General features: G+C 38.7%; 1 protein-coding gene and 1 pseudogene across 1 annotated transcript; both read right to left on the reverse strand.

The window, feature by feature from the left end:
• Positions 1-291: 291 nt before the first annotated feature.
• PCDH9 (protocadherin 9) lies at positions 292-3,416 on the reverse strand. Its single transcript, XM_054586411.1, has one exon. The coding sequence runs from the start codon at positions 3,388-3,390 to the stop codon at positions 292-294; it is 3,099 nt and encodes a 1,032-aa protein (XP_054442386.1). The 5' UTR covers positions 3,391-3,416.
• A 2,196-nt stretch (positions 3,417-5,612) lies between these two features.
• Positions 5,613-20,050, reverse strand: LOC129081050 (60S ribosomal protein L10-like; annotated as a pseudogene).
• Positions 20,051-21,877: the final 1,827 nt, after the last annotated feature.

The raw sequence follows: 21,877 nt of genomic DNA on the forward strand, positions 1-21,877 counted from the left end.
GAAAATCATGAAGCAGTCAATTTGGAAACCCCAGGGCAGAATTTGGCATATCTGGACAGGTTTTTTTCTTCAGCCAACATTATCTTGGGACATTTTGGAATAATTTCCTCTTTTCATCTTTTGCCATTTGAAGGAAACTGGGAAGTTCAATAATTCTCAGAACTCAGAGATTTCAAAGCTGTTCTAAAAATTCTTGACTGAGCCCCAGAGGAAGAAAAAAGGGGTCAAGTTTTTTTTTCCCTCTTTATAACTAAGCTAAAGTTAGACCAAAACAATAGACACACTGGCACGTTAATACTGGTTGACTGGGCACTTGTATGCAGTACTTATAGACCAGTAAAAGTGCTCATTTACCTGTCTGGTGTGTAAGGGGCCCTTTGTCTTGAAGCCTCCTTGGGAACTGCACTCTGAGGCACTGAAGTGATCTGAACTAGTGGAAGAGCGTTTGGAAAGGGTGTCACAACCCCCGACAAAGGTGTTGTCCAAAGGGAGTTCCTGAATCACGTGATGCTTTTTCACAGAAACTGGAGTGTCTGGTTTAAGATGAAAAGCAGGCTGCGGAGAAGCAGATTTGTAGTGCTTGGCTAGGTCGGGGCTGTTAGGCTTGAAGGTGGTTGGAGGTGCTGGGCCCCAGTCAAATCTTCCTATACTTTGTTCCTCCAGCTCAGCCGGCAGGCTTATTGTCCCATTGATGGGTTCGTGGACTGCGTCATCGGGTTTGGACTCTTCAATTGTCACAAAGTTCAAAAGGGAGCTCTTGGGAGACTTCCTTTTCTTTCTTTTCTTTTTCTTGTTTTGTTTGTTCTCCTGGTTTGGGGACATCCATTCGGCCCCTTGCTTGCTCCTCTGAGCTGCCTTGAACCGTGATGCATGGCGACAGCGCACCAGAACGGTGACGAAGATCACGACTATGACCACCATAGCGCCTGCAACGATGGCGATCATGATGGTGAGATAGTCCTCATTTTGGTAGGGCTGGCTACTGTCCCCTATGTTCCTGTCCAATGGTGTTTCCATAGTCCTGCGAATCAAGTCATAGATATAGGAGGCGTTTCCAGCAGTGTCATTAACATAAAGAAAGACAAGCACAAGCGTGTGCAGAGACTTAGGGTAGCCCAGGTCACTTATGTTGACCACCAAACGGTGCAAGCCCACATCAGTGGGCGCAGGTTTTTCTTCCAGGGTGATGTTGCCTGTGACTGGATCAATTCGAAACAAGCCTTTGTTGTTCCCACTCACAATCGTATACTTAAGTTCAGCGTTCATGCCAGTGTCGATATCCACTGCAAAAACTTCTGCTACCACGGAGCCAGGAATGGCTGAGAGGGGCACCAACTTAAAAGAAGTGTTAGAAGGTGGAGAAATGACAACTGGGCTGTTGTCATTGACATCCATGACATTGATAGTTACTTTTGCCGTAGAGGACCGGGGTGGTTGTCCTCCATCAGTGGCTTTGACATCAAAAGTGTAGGAACTCTGCTGCTCTCTGTCAAATGAGACATTTGACTTTATGACTCCAGAATAGGGATCCAACACAAAATTATCATTATCATTTAGAATGGAAAGAGTCACAGCTTTATTCTCGCCAGCATCTGCATCTGTCACTGTGATTACCCCCACAGTACTATACTTTGGCAGATTCTCAGACACAAAAAATTGAAAATGATTATGAGTAAACTTGGGGCTATTGTCATTCTCGTCCAGAACAGTAACTATCACAGCCGCTTGGCTTTGGAGGGGAGGGGTCCCATTGTCCCGGGCAGTTACTGTAAAAATGAATCGCTCTTGTTCCTCTCTGTCAAAGACTCTGGAAGCTGTCAAAACTCCAGTCTTTCTGTCCAGATCAAAGAAAGAGGCATTCGGTCCAAGCTGATACACAATGTCTGCATTTTTCCCACTGTCTTCGTCTGTGGCACTAATAGTTGTTAAGTATAACCCACGTCGGTTGTTTTCAGAAACTGACAGCTCAATTACAGGCTGGTTGAAAATTGGTGGGTTGTCATTTTCATCCTCAAGCTTAACCCTTACCAGGGCAGTCTGATTTAAACTGGGCTTCCCAGAATCAGAGGCAACAATTTTAAAGCTGAATTCTTTGGTGCCCTCATAGTCCAACAAAGAGGAGGTCTCTAACAAATATTGGTTGTCATATACTGCCTTCAAGTGAAATGGGACCTCTCTTTCAATAAAACAGATCACTTTGCCATTCACATCTGTGTCCTTATCTGAAACTGTGATGAGGGCAATCTTGGTATTGACAGGATCTTTCTCAGATAAATACACCGTGCCATTGATGGGACTTATAATGTACCTGAGGTCTATGTTAGGAGGGTTATCATTTACGTCAGTAACATTGATGGTAACAGTTGCTCGAGCAGGAGTGGAGCTGCCATCGCTAGCCAGCACTGTCACTTTGTGAATGGCTGTCTCCTCCCGATCTAAGGACCTCTGAACTGTAATCAGCCCAGTAGTGTTATTTAAAGCAAAGAGTCTTTTGGTAGCAGGGGCGACCTGGGCACCAAAAATGTACCGGATTTCAGCATTACTGCCTATGTCAGCGTCGGTGGCATGGAGCTGAATGACAGAGGTGCCCACAGGAGCATTCTCTGGGATATGGACCTCCACTTGGCCCTCCTTAAACACTGGCCTGTTGTCATTCACATCGCTCACTGTGACCTGCAGTATGGCTGTGCTGGATTTCTGGGGAGTGCCTCCATCCTCTACTTTGATTTTCATCACATAGGTATCTTTCTGTTCTCTGTCCAAGTTTTGCTGAACAATCAATTGTGGCCACTTCTCTCCCTCTGGAGTTTCCACAATGTCCAGTCCAAAAACACTCTGCCCATTTAACAATTCATAATGCTGTACCCCATTGAAGCCTGTGTCAGGATCTGTTGCTGATGGGATTGGAAAGCGGCTGTTGATCAAAGTGTTTTCTGGAATGGAAATATTGATGACAGGAGATGGAAACATGGGGGCATTATCATTGGTATCCTTAACAATTATTTTTATTTTGATCAGCCTGAAAAAATCATTGGGGAGGATCACCACCTCAAGTTCAAAGAAACACTCATTCTCCTCAGCATAAGAGGCTCCAGCACAGAGTTTTTCTCTGTCTATTCTATTAGAAGTTGTGAAAATTTCCCCAGTGTTACTGGATACTTTCACCAAAGGGGCATCCCCAGCTTTAGAAACCAGCCTGTAGACAAGGCTGGCACTGGTCCCCGTGGCAGCATTGATGTGAGAAATGTTCAGATCCTTTGGTATGTTTCCTATGGGCACATTTTCAGGCAATTCCTCTCTAATAGTGTAAATAAGTTCTTGAGCTATTGCGGAATCCAGCCTTAAACAGGCAATCAGAGCAGCCAACAGGTAAAAATCCCTCAGGTCCATGATAAGGTATTTATTTTCTTTTCCTGAATTTTAGGGTTTAAAGGTTTCCACTGAGGAATGATGTACAAATTGCAAGAGGAAGCGCGCATGGACTGGAGGATGCATTACATCTCATCGTTTATTTGGAGACAGCCACTGTCAACACAATTGTATAGATAATATTATTCTTCAGTAAACAAAAACACAGTCACGAAATATCACAACACATTTTCCACTGCATATTAGTAAACATGGCAGTTTGCCCTGCCACTGTTTGCAAGTTAACTCTCCACAGAGTTAAAAACACTCAGTATCCCCTGCTTGTTGCATTTGCCCACAGAAAATGAAAATATCTACTTTAGAATTCAGGACAGCTGCTATTTTTACCTGTGTTCACCCACACTGTTTTTCAGGACACTGTTTAATTCAAAACGTGCATTCTTGCATCCTTGTTCTTCTCTTCCCCTCCCCCCCGCTTACCTGTCTCCTGGATTCTAGCCCTCCTTCCTTAGTTTTTTTTCCCCCCCCCTTAGGTGCAAGTGAAAAACACTAAGTATTTAGCTGTGGTTCCTGCTAACTGCTTTGTCACATGCCAACTGTGATGTGTTTTCTTCTCTGCCACATTGACTCATCTCTTTTTTTTCTAAAAAGACTACCTTTTTCTTTCCTCCCAGTTCTTTAACTGCCTTCTAATACAATCTCACTGGGAAACAAGCATCGGACATGCTGCTGCAGCATCAGCAGCAATAGTCTCCGGCCACTACAGATTCTCATTGCCTAAAAGCACAACACCAAGACTTCAATTTTTTTTTTTTAAATCCAGACCTTGCTCTCATTTCTCCACATTGTCAAATTACCCCCCATTGGAATTAATAAACACATTAAAACTTTACAAAATAATAGTATAGAATTCCTTATCCGAGAGGTGGAAGAGAGTGTTGAGATGTAAGTGAAACGCAGTAATATTTCCATGTAACAAACAGCACAATATTTTCTACAGAGCCTAAAAGAGGAGAATAAAAATGCAGTTTCTTAACCCTGATCTCTGGTTATAATATTAGTAACATCTGCCACACATAAATACTGCAACCCAATAATGCAGGTTAAAAGACTTCTGCTTAGATGCTCCCCTAACTGCAATTTAAATGGGTGCAAGGCTCCAGGCAGCTACCCACTTGAGTAGAACTGGTCAGTTCCCAGGCTCTAATCTTATCTGCATTAGGCTGCACGGTGGCTGATGCCCGTGATTAGTTCCGGCAGAGTGATGCAGGTAGGGATGCAGATACATCCTAGTAGGTGAGCTCTGCCCCAACCGTCTACCCAATTACAAACATCCCTCGTCTACACTGAGGACATATCTAAACACAGAATTTACAATTGTGCATGCGAAACTTTACACTTACGTTAGTTGTCTCAACCTTTCCCCTTTCCTGGTATGCTGCAGTTAGGAATGATTTGTTCCAACACATAGAAAGCCATGCATCTGGTTTGGGGAGAAATCAGAAGCAGCAAAACGTTTCCTCCTTGTGAAATGTGTTGCTTCGGGCTGGCAAATTAGCAACTCCGGAAAACAAATTCACAGATTTGTCGTTATTCTCCCCACATTTCGTCTCTATTACCCACGGGGTCTGGGCTCTTCTGGTATTTAACACATACAACATCCAGTTGCACTTCTTCAGCTCAGGGGTATTTTCCACAGCATCAAGCATACCATTCCTTCCGATGTCAGTACTGCTTAAGTCTCTAACTTCTTGTAGAAAACGTCAGAGTTGGGATGATGGTGATTCTCTGGCTGCTCTCCCGGGTGACAGCTGCCCGAAAAATTCCTAATGAGTTATCTCTTTCTGGCTTCAGGGACTCTGGGGCGCTTCTTCCCGTCTTGCTTGCTCTCCCTCTGTCGCTTCTCCTCTGCCCCTCTCTCCTTCTCCCTCTCCTCTCTCTCCTCTCTCTGAACTGAATTTCTTGATATAACTCTCAATAAGCCCAGAGGGAGGGCGTGACGGCCGAAGCCCCGCCCCCGGTAACCGATTGGCCCGCATCTTGCGGTGCGGACGGCCGCAGCCGGACGCGAGGGAGGGGGCGCCGAACAAGGCGCTGACTGTCTGTAACATCCCCTCCTCAGCGCCCTCTCGGCAGCCGCGAAAACACGGAGAACTGATCCTGGCCCCGAGAGAGCTGGGTTCCAGGAGGCGCACAGAGCATGCCCAGCAGGGTCCGGCCCGGGAGGGAAGCGCCGGCGCGCTTTAGGCGGGCGCGGGCGTTGCTGGCGGTAGCTCAGTGCCACTCGGGGGAGCGAACGGGCGAGGGCTGGTGGTCTGGCGAGTGAGGGAGCTTCTGGAGGCAGGCAGGGGCGGGGGAGGCAGGCGCCGCTCCAGGAAGCCTTGGGCACCGCGGCGGGCGGATGGGGGACCCTTACTCATCTGTGCGCGCACAGTTCGTACTCGCTTTTCTAAATGGAAGGGCCAAAATGCAGAGATAGAAGAGTCAACCCGAGGACGAAGGCCTGAGACGCAGGGTCGCCTCTCGGAAGGGAACACGGGCCAGCAGGTTCCCCTAGCGCGTTAAGCGGACAGCACGCCCGGTGCTGCCACTAAAAGCTTTTGCTGGCGGGGACACTGGCAAGAAGGGCGGAGAGGGCGGATAGCGAAAGGTCGGGGCAGAGAATATTTGAATCTCAGTCGAGACCCGAAAGAAAATTAATTGGAGGACTCCCGGCCTGCAAGGTGATGGTAGCTGCAGGGGAAAGGGAACGTGGCAGCCTCTGGGATCCCCTTGGTCAGCCCTGGCCAGCCTGGTGTGCGGCGCGAAGTCTCATCTTCGCGAGCTGCGGCGGACGAACGTGGCTGTCTTTGCACTTCTGCTCCCGCCGCGCCCGGGAGCCTGCGAACCGGAGCTCACCCAGACACGCGGCTGCTGCATAACCTGCTCCAGCTCACTTAACTGCAAACTTTGCCTGTGAAAGGCTGAAAGGAGTCCCGTCCAGCTGCTTCCCCAAGCTGTGGATCCGTTCCTTTCCCCTTGCATTTTCTGCCGATTCCAACGTGACACGTAATACTTGTCTTTCCCTGTGCAATTCATTTCTCTGACTCCAGTTTTGTAGCGTATACACTCAACGTTTCTAATTTTCGTACATGAGCCTGATGGAATGACTGCGGGAACGATTGACCTTATTCCTTAAATATCGGCCCAGAAAACACTATCTATATATGACTGATCTTTTAAAATCAGTAAACCGCGAAGGTTTGCATAATGGGTTGTTACCGACAACGCCAGATACCTAAGTTTGAGGCTTTAATAATAACAGTTAACTTGGAACAAAAAATTTATTTTATTTTTTGAATGACCCATTAAGGTTGTCCGAGAAGGTCTAAAAAGCGTAATAACTGGCTGTAACTTACAGGGAGGCTAAAGGGCATCGATTTTAAATTTCCATGTTCCCCCTTCTGCACTGAGCTGTGGATGCATTGATGCCTCTTCACATAGTTCTGCACTATGATACGTGTACAAAGATACCTCTTATTTTTGGATAAAAGGATTTTCTTTTTCAATATGGACACTTATTTTTAGGTACTTAAGTTAAAAGTAAAAATATTATCACTAAGCAGACGCACCAAACTTAGATATTGCATAAATAATTTTACTATTTAACCAGATCTTTTGATATTACAATTTCCCCCATGACAATGTAAGCTCTTTTCAATTCAAACTTCTGAGGTCAATATTCATAGCAAATACGTGGTGCCTAAAGATCACTGGAAAATAGGTTATTCTATGTGTGAAACATAAAATAGGTTTCTTGCAGGCAGTAAATAGATGTTTTAAAAAAACCAAAATCTCTTCTTTAATAAAATAGTATTTTGTATGATTAGAGTATACAAAAATTTAAGGATAAAAAGGACTGCTTAAGTGTCTAAAATGAAAGATATTACCTCATACAGTAATGCAAGTGAGTTAAAGGAAGCTTCTTTTATCTTAACCCTGTGAATGATCATTTTGCCATTCACAAAATCTGCAATTAGAGCTAGTTCATTGTTCCCATTGTCACCTATTTTATATTCTGAAGTTGTTTAAAATAATAAATGAAACACCATTCTCATGCACTTACAATAAACAGCTGCACAGCCATTCTCCGGTTCACTTCATACACATCATAGTTACCTCACACTCTTATTCTAATCACACTATAGTCGTTTCAAAGTCATGTTGCGGTAGACTTATTTCTGTTTGCTAAGGGACAGCTTTGCTAGTAGTCAGAACCCATTATTATCCCCTGCTCATAAATGTAATCTTAGTATGAACACAGAGGAAGGTTAAGGAAGAGGAAAAAAAATCACATGATTAAATTTATGACAGAAAGACTTCAATTAACAGAAAGAACACATAAAAGCCCCCAAATGAGATCTGTCTAGACTCTTCAAAGGAGGTTGAATACGATACAGAAATAGAGCTACTGACTTCAGTGCTTTCTATCATTTAGGCATTTATTTGGCATATCTGAATTACTGGTATTCTTTAATCATACTACTTTTATCTGTTAAAGCTGGAATAGTTGAAGCTTATCGTTTGCCCTGCTATATTCCAACTGCTAAACTCCAGAATGAGACCTATTATTAAATAATATTCAGGAAGAAAATTAAACATAAAGGGTCATATTTCTAACCCTCCGCTATCATAACTTGAGGCTTCTGCCCAAAACTGCATACAAAACATTCCATAACAAGAGCTCCACACAATCTACCTCTTCTACCCTATTTTTTAAAGTTATATCTACATATTATGAATAAGGAAAACGATATTACTCATCAATTCTAGTTTCATAGGAGAATGTTGGTCTTGATGCATTTTAGTCACTTATTTCTTCAGTGAATTTAATAAAATACTAGATTTCTATTTGTATGATCTCCAAAGTAGATCTTCCAGTATATGTATTAGGCTTCCAGTTAGATCTCATTCATTAAAAAACTCTTATTCATCGTTGTCATTGCATCTTTTCTATAGCAAGGAATTATTGTATTCTCACTTGTATTCTACCTGATTAGAACACAATTTAGGAGTCATGCCGTCTGGGCTATAGTAAAACTGCCTTAGTGTTCTCTGCTGGTTATATAGGTCATGGGGCACTTGTGACGCTGTCACCTTAGACCAGCTAACTGAAAACTTAAACACTATTACAGAGTTATGCAGAAACACATGTCGGGTTAATAAAATTATACTCAAAATTTAATGTTCAGTTTATATATATAAAGTTTCCATGTAATGGCATTTAATAGCCTAAGTTATCAAGCAGTTTGGTTTGCTAATTGGATTTTCATTATGATTTCCTAGTTGCCAGTCAGCATTCTAAAATTCCACTTCACACAGAGATTGCAACTTTTTCTTTAAGTTACATTTTATATAAAAGCTGGACTGTGATATTTGAAATGATCAAAGGACCTTCTCAAGAATTTCAAGACGAAAAATTTCAACTCTAATATACTAGTTCTGTATTCCAATGAAAAATAAACATAAAATAAATACTGTTCTGTCTTGTACTTTTAAAGTTCCTTTAATCCAATGGCGTATTGTGTCTAACAGATGTTAATCAATCAATCACAGGCGGCCTTATGTCGCAGCCAGTATTATCATCCTCATTTGACAAGAGTCTAGACTATCGTGCTGTACTTCTGAAGGGAAATGATGGGAAATAATGCTAAGAGGTATTTGTATTATCACTTTTTAGAAAATGAAAATGCAGAATGTTAACACCACAGAAAGAAAATTAATAGCTTTTAAAACTATGCCAACTGGAAAAGTGTAGTAAGGTCCTTGAATAATTATTTTGTTTCCTATTAGCTCTTTCCTTTGAATATCTTTTTTCTTCCCTCGTTTTTTCCTTTTTTTTTAAAGGAAACTTAGTATGAAGTAATCACACCATAAAGAAAAGCAGCTGACAAGAAGCTGCATTCTGTTTGAATGACTGAACTAAATTTATTCCAATTTGCTATATTTTTATGACTGGCAATGATTATAGATGTCAGGTTTGTAGCTCTAACAGTTATTTCTATATAACTGACATTTTCAAGTGCCGCTATTTTATCATGAATACTCTATAAACAAAGAAAATATTGAATTTTAAATTTCATTATTGGTTTTTAAGACTTCAGATTATATAGAAACATAGCTTTTATAACAAATGTTTTCCCCATCACAGGTATGGCTCAAGTAATCACTCAGAAAACATGAAAGAGCATGTTGTTGAAAACAAACCTCATAGAACCTGAAATATCATTCTAGTAACTTTCATTTCCTATTCCCCTCCCCCATTTTTGTACACCTAATTTTTTTTTCTGTCCTTTTCTTTTTTTAAAAATAAACTCACATGGTATTCTTCTAGGAGCCCAATTTATTACATAATGTGCACATAAATAGACTTACTAATATAGGGCAGGATGGACAAGCCTCATTTTTCTCTTATAGTCTCCTCTCAGGAACCAAATTCAACCCACAGTCCTCCTCTAATTGAATTAGGATGAGTCAGGGAGACTATGCATATTCCATTGACTCCTTCAGCCTTGGCTTAATTCCATATCACTGATAACACCCAAGTAATAGAGCTAGGGATTGCTCAGCCTTTATAAGATGCTGATATGCTTTGTCTGGGATTTAAGTCAATACCACTCTACTTACAAAAATTGTGTATGTATACGCATCCTTTAATATATTTTTTAAACGAAAATCTTATTCTGTAGTGTACATTAATACAATCCTTTAAAAAGGTCCTAAAATGCATATCATCTTTTCAATCCTATGCCTATGCATTTACTGTGCTCTAGCCACACGGACAATGGTGAACTTTTCAGAAAAGATTAAAAGAAACTCAAGGAATTTTCTTGGCTGTCTGGAATAGGATCAGTCTGCTTTAAAGTAAGCCAGGACACATCATAAGAAAGATGCATTTTAAAAAAAATAGAAGTTATAAGAAACATTATATATCGAGCTTATAAGATAAACCTAATTAGGAAAACTTTTCTGAGAAAAATATCATTGTAAAGTAAAAGAAAACAATAAATACCTCTTACAATTGCAAAAGATTATAAACATTTCTTTATGTCACTAAAATATGTAAGTGGTGTGTTAACTTGGAGAGTGAATAAGCATTCCTGTCTGAGTGCATTACCAGCACATTTATGGCATAATTACAAATTTATCTGTATGATTTCTAGAAGTAACGACTCTACCTGTGGAAGTGGCCTTATAGGCTATGCTGAAATAATGAGATTATATTCCAGTAATATTGGTCCCTCACTGTGGAAGTAGGCTGACATTTTGGTATGTTATAGCAGCTAAGTAGATTCTGAAGACCAGGTGACACTTCCTGTGCACACCACATTTAGTAGAAAAAAGTGGAAAGTAAGAATTATATAAAATAATTATAAAACACAAAAAAGAAAAATTTAGTATCATAAATTTATTCATTATTTCACTAAAAAAATCTAAAAAAATACTATTTAAAAATATCTTAAAAATACTATATTTTAAAAACCCTCCTATATTCTAAAACAGAGATATTTAAGTATCTACAGGGTGGGGCAAAAGTTAAGTTTACAGTTGTGAGTACTCGAAACACATAGTTCATTCTTGTATTTTTATTAATTATTGTATTATTTTTCATATGAACCACTGTAAACCCACTTTTGCCATACCCTGTATATCTCAAGCATAAATCAGCTAAAGCCTCTTATTGTTTGTTGTTGTTGTTTATTTTTACATAGAGGCATACTATCCTGAGAGTACTTTCTGCTTTGCTAATTCTCATCATAGTATCTCTTTTATATTTTAGATTTAAATGTTTTGCTTATTACTTTAATCGCAACACTTCAAATGCTCAATTGCAAGTATTTGATAGTATGCAAAAATAAATACACTAACAATATAGTTGTGTTTATCTTCATATTGTTCCAGAATGTTTCCTGAGTTTATAATTTTAAGCCTAATAATATACAAAAGTTGACTTCTTTGTGATTTAAATGATGATTAACTTAAACTGATTCTGACTTTTGCAAATTTTAATTAGGATACAAATTACCCAGGTACCTTGGTAAATTAAAATGCAGGTTCTGATATATTAGTTTTAAGACGGGACCTGAGGTCCTTCATTCCTACCAAGCTCCCAGGGGTCCCTGATGCTATTGATCTCTGGGCCACACTTGACAGAGCAAAGACTTAAAAGGTATCTTAGATACAAAGTGTCATGGTACGCAGGACAAAAGGCAAAAAGAGAACTGGAGAAAGGGCTATACCTACTTTTTACCATGCATGGATTTGTTGTTACCAATCATTCTTGCAAGTACAGCTCAGAGACTCAAGGAATTTGCACATCACTCATGTATTAACTTGACTTAGGTTTTTTTTTTTTTCCTTCCTCACAGAGATTAGATATCCTGAGCTAAATTTTAGTTTTACTTTGGCCTGGAAGTGAAGAAAAAGTCAGGGATGGGCAGTGCTGCATGGAGCAGAACAGGAGGACTTGGGACACTTGCTAAGCAATGAGAGGGTACGAGGGTACTGATGAGTGTAGAAGGTGTCAACAAGGTGACCGAATACATGCCTTGTCACCCATGAGTCCTTTCCAAAGCTCACAAGAGTTCCTCTGTTTTGGAAAATGTTTCTCCCTAAATTCCATCCACATGGTAAGCAGAGCAGCTGTTGTCACACAGTGTGGACTTCTGCACTCTGCCAGAAATTAATGGATCTATCCATTCTGCCAACATCTGATTGCATTTATGAAGATACTAAATTCAAGGTGGATCAATGAACCCTTTCATCAAAGATCCTAGATCTGTAATCAAGATCCTTCAAGATCAATCTAATTGTTCTGTGAATGGGAAATGATGTATACTGAGGAGTAATTAAAAGCAGTAGTTTTTTCATTATGTAAACTGGAAAAACAGAAAAGTAGAGGGAGAGAGAATAAGAAAATGAAGGTGATGCATGGAAGGAATCAGAGATGGAGAGCCTCTTATGGCAGTTCATTACCTGGTCCCAGTTCACTGTTGGTGTCCAGTTGTATTCCTGCCACGATTTCTTAAGAGCTAATTGAAGAACCTTTACAATAGCTACTGCTTGCAAGCAAGAGTCCTAACTAATATAAGAGCCAATCAGAGAAATCTGGTATCTTTGTTTGATCCTACCTATTCCTAATTAATTAATGCACTGAAAGGCTAAAATACAAACTATAATAGCGTGACTAGCATCTTACAGTTGTGGGAGAGAATAAGAAAAGTGAAAATAATCAAATTTTTATGTCCGTGATTTTCAAGGCAGGGTCATTTTGCCTCCTAGGGGACATTTGGTGATGTCGGGAGACATTCTGATGGCCTCGGCTGGAACATGGGTGGGGAGGTTGTCGGGGCTGCGGGCCTGCGGGCCTGCGGTGCGGTGAAGGCCTGGAACGATGCTGGATGTTGTAGAATGCGCAGAGCAGCTCCCCCTGTGCTACCGCTTTCCCCAGCACCCACCCACACAGACTTCCTGGGCCAGAGTGGTAGTAGTGCCAAAGCTGAGAAACCTTGCTTTGGACAGATAGCATTTGTATTTTATATATTATGATTTAAGACAATTTATATCTAATAAAGTTTCTAAATAGCCAAATAAAAGTGAAGATATCATTAAAGTTTATTTGATGACCAATAGGGAATAAACAAAATATGTTACAAATTGTGCCATTGAAATCTGCAGCAATAAGTTTCTCTTCTAATCTTTCATGACACATCTATTTTTATAGAAGGCACAGCAAATATATAAACTAACCATTGGACCTAATTGTGGTCACTTCTGTCCATTTTTATTTTCAGAAATTGTAAGATTCCACAATGCATATATGAATCATTTTGTTAGCTTAATACATTACATATTAGCTTAATATGTTAATGTGTAACATATTAATTATAAAAATTGATTTTATATATCTTTATTATTTCACATTATTAAAAAAGTCTACCCTATCCACAAGTTACCTGACAAAATATGATTTCCCTAGGTTCGGTTATATATTTTGTGACTTATTTGGGATGTTCATCAGGTAAACAAAAAATTAAAACTAAAATAATTTGAAATAGAAGATAAAAACCGTCCTTGGTCATAAATCAATAAAGCATCTATAACTCTTTTCACATCTATGATTATATACAAACGTGAACAAAAGAAGTAATGTAATTCATCTGATTAGTTTCTAAGTCTTTTTTCATCCATGTTACTATAGCCTCAATAACTTATTTTATTTCTTACAAAGGATATAAATTATGTAAGTGTTTTAAAGTTTTTGAGTCAAAAGGTTTCTGAAAATTCACAAATTGTAATAATCTAATAAATAAGCAAAAACCTTCTAAATTAGGTTTAACATTCATTCAGAGAAAAAATGCTGAAGAAATATTGAATACTAGAAAATAAATTTTTAACTATACACTGCCACAGCTCATTTGAAAATCCTTTTATTTCTAAAATAATTTTTAACTGTGGTAAACACTGCCATCTAGAGGACTTTTCTGGTAATGCACATCAAAACTAAAATGCCTGACAGTGTTATATATGTATGGGTTTATGCTATGATTTTTATTTTACAAATTTTGTAAATGTGAAAAACAAGTTTGTCTATATTACATAAAAAAATTGAAAAGTTGAGCTAATAAGCAATATTTTCCTGTGAATTTCAAGTACCAGTACAGCATCAAAATAGTTATTTGAATGAAATAATTTTTATTCATATTTTCAAGATGTTTTCTAATATTTGTCATATAGCAACTTAATTTTTGCAATTAACAACCTAATATAATGTCAGCATTATAATAACATTCTTCCAAAGGTATATTAGAATCAATAGCTAGAAAAACCTGCAATGCAAAGATATCACTAAATAAGGCACACACTTTACAATTGTTTCTTTTTAGAAAAGCAACAAAATTATCTGTACTAGTCTCATTTTTTCTTTCTTTTTTCCTCCTTTATATTAGTTTTAAAGTGAACCTTTTTCAGTCCTGTTTCATTAACTTACTCCTTGTGCTAATTTCTAAGTTCTGCTTTTTGAGGGGCTCTTTATTAATCAATGGTGGTTAAGACTGTGGAAACTCAGGACTTAAAAAAAGGGTAAAATAAGAGATAGCTTGCTGTGTTGCCTATTTAAATAGAAATACAAGCAACTTAACACTTAAGGAAGTTTCCACTGTCAAAAATTGATGAACAGGAACAAAGGAAATCATGTATGTCTCTACAACACTTTTTCCACATAACAATAGCATCTATTTTTAAGTGGCTATCCAATATTTTCATTTATAGTTAAAATGATGCAAATGTTGTTCATTGAAGTTTATTTTATTTATGCTCCTAAGTCTAACTTGATTACTAATAAACTTTGTGAAATTCTACTTTATTTATAGCACTTGTAACTGACATTATGCATACTTCCATTTTTTTGAGATGAATAGGATTCTGTTTTAGTATCTTCTTTATGTTAGATCTGCACTTAAGCTGCTAGATTATTAATTTAATTATATTACTAGGAAGACAAAGGAGTATAAATTTCAAATCAAGTAAGAAAAGATAACGTAGCATTGAAATGTAATTTTGCAAAGTTGCTAAAAAGCTGTAGAGAAGTCTAGCTGAAGAGGAAATCTATCAGTGAGTATACAAGTAATTTTTCTTTTCATAATTTGATGTTTTAATTACAATGAAAATTCATGTTAGAATCAATACAGTTTTATTTTGTTATTATTTTACATTTATGTGAGTAAAAATTACAGGGTTAATAATACTAGTTGACTGCTGACTGCTGTAATTACCCCCATTTTGCATCTGGTGTTTCAATTGTAAATGAGCACTGATGAGAAAGGAAGGAATTGAATCAATATTAATGTACATAGGTATAATTATTCCTTTTCTAGAGGAATGGCTTCTAGATACTTTTATACAGGGGTGGGCATAAATAGGTTTACGGTTGTACTACAAATAAATAATATAATAATAAATCATACAAGAATAAATAATAATACAAGAATAAGCTGAGTTTTGGCATACTCACAACTGTAAGCCTACTTTTGCCCACCCCTGCTTTATTTGAAATTATACATTTATGTACTGTATTTTTTAAATCAATGTAAGAAATACATATGCAAGAAAATAGTATACCACAAAGGATTAGACAATGTACAAGTTTTGGCCATCCCTTTTGTATTTGAAACTTTGAAACTCTTGCCTTTAAAAACAAAAACAAAAATAAAAAAGAACAAACTTTTTTTTTTTTTTTTTGCCAGGAAGTAGGATTTATTAGTAGATGTAAGTTGGGGGCAGCGCTGAAATTCTCCTGAGTTCAGGGGCCGCCATTTGTCCAGGGGGCCTGATTAGGGATGTATTTGAACCCACAGCCAGCTGGGATGGGCTGATTTTAAGCCAAGGTTGAACTCAAGTCCCACATGTCGGAGATGTGGAGCTTCCGGTGGCCAGGGAACTTAAACTTGGCTCTGCGCAGGGCATCAGTCACGTGCTCCTTGCTCTGCAGCTTGGTGTGGATGGACAGGATGACTTGGTCCCTGTGAACCGGGGCCATCGTGCCCTGGGGACCCCCAGAGGCACCTGCACACCTCTCTGCAGCCTGTCAGCCCCAGCACAGGGCACATCTTGTGGATGCGGATGACGTGGAAGGGGCGGAGCGGCGTCAGATGAGAAAGCCAGCTTTGCCACAGCTTTTCATCATGTACTTGTTTGCACAAATACAGGCGGCCTCCAGGGCTTTGAGGAGAGTGGCTCCTTTTCATCAGACACCTTGTGGCTACCCAGTGGGAACTGGCCACTTTTGCCTTCTGTCGCCCCAGGTCAAAGATGCGGACCTTGGCCTCAGGGACTCCTCTGCAGAATGGAGACTGAGTAAGGCTTGTTCTTACAATACTGGTAACACTCCGGCCAGGACGTTGGCCCAGGAGACACCAGGATCTTAAGGGGTATGCCGAAGGGAAAGGATATAAGAAACTTTTTATGTGTAAAAAACAATAGTACAATCCTCTATCTAGATTCAGCAGTCTTTAATATTTTTCCAGTTTTCGTGGATCTCTTTCTCACATTTATGCTCAACCGTTTCAAAGTAAGTTATAGACTTGTCATTGCAAAATCATTGAGTATGCATCTCCTAAGACAAAAGACAATCTCCTACATAACCACAATATCATTATCATGCTTAAGTAGTAATAATTCCATAACATTGCATAATGTCTATCTTATATTCAAATTTTTCTACTCATTCCCAGAAAGATGTTTATAGCCATTTATGTTTTCCCCCTCTTCTAAACTAAATCTGATCTAATTTATGTTCACATTGCCTTTCCTGTTACATCTCTTTGCTCTCTTAGTTTAAAAGAGGTCCTTCAATTTTTCTTTTTCCTTGACATTTTACTTCTGATTAACTTAGGGCAGTTGTAGGGTAGACTATTCCACAATCTGGACTTGCTTAATTGCTTCTTCTTGGGGTATTAACTTGATTCTCTGTGACCTGCATTTTTGAAAAGTAGGATCTAAAACAGTGTGGTTCAACAAAAATAAAATTTGGGCCACATATACAATTTTAAATATTTTAATAGCCACTTTTAAAATATAAGAGAATAAGATGAAATTATTCTAATAAGGCATTTTATTAATCCCAATGTATCCAAAACACATTATTTCATCCTGTTACCAACATAAAAAAGAAGTGTGAAAACATTTTTACCTTCTTTATTTAAAGTACTATTACTATGAAATCAAATCTGGTGTGTATCCTTGCAGCGCCTATTAACTTGGACTAGCCACAATTCATGTTGAATGGTCACACATGTCCAGTGTCTGACATTGCATAGCACAGGATTGGAGTCTTGATTGAAGCTAAACAATCTGGGCAATGACATTTCATAGGTGAGGTGTGGTTTTCATATTCAATTTTATCAGAAAACCCACAGTGTCAGATTATTTCACTATTAATGATGTAACTTAGGGTCATTTTATGTAGGAAATAATTGTAATCCTTTCCACTGTAGAGAACTTTTTCTCCTTTCAGTTAGTAAAGGATCTGTGGGAAGATATATTGGCTCTATTTGAATCTTCAATTACTTGATAAAATGGCACCAAATGATTTTAATAGCCATTGATGATCTTTGACCTGAATCAATAATTATATCATATACTTTAAAATAGGGATTTTCTAATACTATTATCTTTTCTTCTTTTATTAGATGTCATTTTTTTTTAGTACAGAAGAGCTTCCCTTCCTCCTCCTTTTATTTACTATCATTTTTAAAAAATTTCTTAAACAATCATACTTTTAAATTCTAATGCTCTTTTACAGCCTCTGAGGGGAAATTTGTATAGCATCCTGTTCTTGTCTCTTGAACAGAAATTTTTATCAAACTCTTCTGAGTGTACTTGATCTCATGTAATGTTGAATCCACACTGTGGAGATAGCTGGGTCCCAGGGTGGATGTAGCCAGGATCCAGGATTCAGACTTTTGAGGAGACCCCAAACCCTGACCAGGAGTACCCAGTGAGAAATGAACCTGAAGCCCTGGCCAGGAAGCTCAGCTGGTTAGGGTATGGTCCTAATACACCAAAGTTGTGGGTTCAATCCCTGGTCAGGGCACATACAAGAATCAACCAATGAATGGATAAATAAGTGGAGCAACAAATTGATGTTTTGTTCTCTTTCCCTTTCTCTCTCTCTCTCAAATCAATAAATACAAAAGAAAAAAAAATGAAATGAACCTGAAACAGTAACATGGAGATTTCAGGGTTCTCTCACACATTGGCTAGGAAACATTAAAGTCACATGCATTATTCCTAAACTCGGGAGTCTGGGATTCTCCTAGGTTCAACCCTAAAATTCTTGTAGCTTAAACTGTAGCTTCTCTTTCTTGTGGCTTTTGCCCCCATTTCTTCATAGCCATCTCACAGATGGGATTTTGAAGGAATTAAAACCAACATGTAGTTCTATCTCGAAAAAGAAATATATACACATATACACACACTATCTGAACATACTAGATTTAGAAACATACCCTAGAAAGGAGTTAATTTACATCAGCACAATACAGTATCACCTGTGCTGTTTGCACCTCGAACAGTCTCCAATCATCTGACTATTTCTGCCTTAAGAGGATAAACTTAGTGAACATCTTATTTTCTCTGTCACTTTGCACCTAGAATGCATGGTTTAGAGAAAACACTTCAAAAATGCCATCTCTTGGGGCTTTGTCCTGACTTCTTGCTCACTTTCCCTAGCTATCTTGCATACCAGTTTCCCCAGGAGAAAAGTGATACCCACCTGTTGTTTAAAAGAGGAAAATCATCCTCAGTCACAATATCAGAGTATAAAGACAATTTTTTTTTTGCTTTATGTTTCAGCAGAAATTGAACACTAAAAGAAAGAAGTCACCTTATAATTGAACAAATGAATTCAACGCTAGGTAAGTTTCTGTGTTTGCAAAGCCACTTGAAGACAAAGAATCTCTGTTCTGCCATCTTAGTCACTAGGGTTTTTGTACAGTGTTGGAAAGACTACATATAATCAATGCTAATGCATGGGTAAACAAATAGAACAAAACAGAGTGACAAAACAAGGTGCAAAAAAAAAAAAAAAAAAAGAAAAGAAAAAATTAAACAGAAAGTTCTCCTGAGACTGTGAAGTACCAGTGAGCCCTCTGGGCTTCCCCGGAAGCGCCAGGGCGGGCTCCTTCCTAACTCAGCCCTGCCTCTACAGGCAGCCCAGCAGTCCTCAGTGAATAACGTTACCTGGAGTAGACTGGGAGCCTGGTACACCAACAGGTGGGGCCTGCAAGCAGCCTGAGAATTCACCAGCAGGCCTCGCTGCCAGGCTGTGAGGTCTGAGCATTGCCTTCCCAGAGGCCCTGCCTCCCCCGGTGTTCCCACTTCTGCCTCTCCAGTCCTGTCCTCCTTCTGGTTTTCCCTTCAGTTTCCCTCAGGTTCTGACACCTGTGGAGGGTCCCAGCCTGCTTGGCAGGTACCCTGAAACCCCCACCTTCTGATGTGTTGGAGTGTCTTCTCGTCCCTACCCCTCCTTCTTAGGAATCAGCCTTAAATTATGGAGCAACAGAGGAGCCAAATACTGTCATTGGCTTGATTCTGAGCTCATTACGGTACAGGGCCTACAACCACCCCCTACAGACCTGCTGCATTCTGTGTCCTGTGCGTTTTGATTTGGGCATGAATTCATCAATTTGATTCAAATGTTAATATTTGTAGCGTTTGCCCGTCCTTGTTCATGCCCAGTTCTGCTCTTTCTGGGGAACATTCCTACAACTAGGTAAACCTTCGGGACTGAGAAGATCAGCTTCTTTTAAAACATTCTTTACATTTATTTTATTTTTAACTTTTTAATTAGAGTTTACATTTATTATTAGTTTGTATTAGTTTCCGGTGTATGGCATGCTAGTTAGGCAATCACATACTTTACGAAGTGCTACTCCTAACATTTCCGGTACCCGTCTGACACCACATAGTTAGCACAATAATGTTGACTGTATTTCCTGTGCTGTACTTGCAACACTGTGACTATTTGGAAACTACCGATATGTACCGGCTCAATCCCTTCAGCTCTTTCCCGCAGCGCCCCCACCCCCTGCCCTCCAGCAGCTTTTGCCTGACGCCTCCTGGCCCCACTGCTTGTCCGCATACCCTCTGCCCGTCCCCATTCTTTTCCCGCTTTCCCTCTTCTCTCCCTCCCTTTGCACATACCGAAAAAAAATGAATCTGAGGGCATTCTCATCTGGCTTTTAAATTTATTGCACCAATAGTTCTCAGAGTGTTTGCTCTTTAATTCAGTTATTTTCTTCTTCAATTCTATCACTTAAAAAAAGTCAATTTTCTGTACCTCAAACAAATAAACTGAAAAGACCACAGTGAATTAGAGAGGGCTTACTCACAGTCCGAGGAGATGGTGTCAGCCTCTGTTGTAGGTTTTCTTAGGTTTCGGCACCAAATCAAGACATATGTGATGTTGCCATATAGTAGCCAGCAGGTCTATGTGCCACATGTGTTTCTTTTGCAACATAGAATTATGTACTTAATATTGTAAAATTCAGCTTCCTACAGTGAAACAAATACATGCACTGATCAGGTTTCTAGCATTCTATTAACCTTTTATGAGGTCTAAATCACCCAGCATGAAAATGGTTTATTTCTCTCTGAAAATCTTTTTAAAGGCTTGGAAAAACAATCCAGGAAATTATATATTCTTAAAACATATATATGTATGTTTTATTTAAAATACGATTTATTACTAAGACTTTGCATTTTATGAGATTGATAGAGGCATTGCCAAGTACCAAATAATATATTCTTGCCCTGGCTGGTGTGGCTCAGTGGATTGAGCATGGGCCTGAGAACCAAAAGATCGCTGGTTTGATTCCTGGTCAGGCCACATGCCTGAGTTGTGGGAGAGGTCCCCAGCTGGAGGTGGATGAGAGGCAACCAATCAATGTTTTTCTCACACATGGATGTTTTTCTCCCTCTCTTCCTCACTCCCTTCCTCTGTCTCTACAAATAAATAAATAAAATAGTTTTTAAAATCTTTAAAAGACTTTTGAGTAAAAAATATTTTAAGAATGGATTGCATACATTGAATATTTAATTACACAAATTTTTCTGTTTTTCAATTTTGAGCATTTTTGCTGATTTTGTTTCAATAGTATTTTTATTTATTTGTTTTGTATTTTAAAATGTTACCAGTATAGCTTATACTCAATACTTGCAATTCTAATAGTCTGATATTAAAGCTGCACTGTCTTCATTTACTATTTTGTATCATAGTTTATATAACCTATTGGAATTAAAACCTCTAATATAATTCTTTCATTGGCTGAGAAATAGTATTTTTCCATATAACTTGAACAAGTATGTCGTAACATTTTAAGGAGTCCAGGTTAGTAACATGATTATTTAATTTAATATGATTCAAAACAAAGTGTTACCTGTTCTCATTAGTGAGTGAATTCCACTTTTAATTTAATCTTACTTTTAATACAGGAATACCTCAGAGATACTGCGTGTTTAGCTCCAGACCACTGCAATAAAGTCAATATTGATAAAGTGAGTCATACAAATTTTTTGGTTTCCCAGTGCATATAAAAGTTATGTTTATACTAAACTGTATTCTGTTAAATGTGCAATAGAATTTTATCTAAAAAAATCAATGTATGTACCTTAATTAAAAATATTAAAACTTTATATCAGCAATGAGGCTGTTTGTTTTATCATTTGTGTGTTTGCTGGAGTAGCACTTTTAATCTCCTTCAAGAATACTTCCTTTGCATTCTTAACTCGTTGAACTGACACAATGGATGTAGCTTTGGCCTATATCGGCTTGCCACATGCCTTCGTCACTAAGCTTAATAATTTCTAGCTTTTTATTTGAAGTGGGCGACCTGTGATACTTTCATCTGAACATGTAGAGGCTGTGTAGGGTTATTAATTAGCCTAATTTCAATACTGTGGTGTCTCA

Source organism: Pteronotus mesoamericanus, unplaced genomic scaffold (assembly GCF_021234165.1).
Source record: "Pteronotus mesoamericanus isolate MK-2021 breed Mesoamerican mustached bat unplaced genomic scaffold, CSHL_Meso_final contig_94, whole genome shotgun sequence".
Lineage (NCBI taxonomy): Eukaryota > Metazoa > Chordata > Mammalia > Chiroptera > Mormoopidae > Pteronotus > Pteronotus mesoamericanus.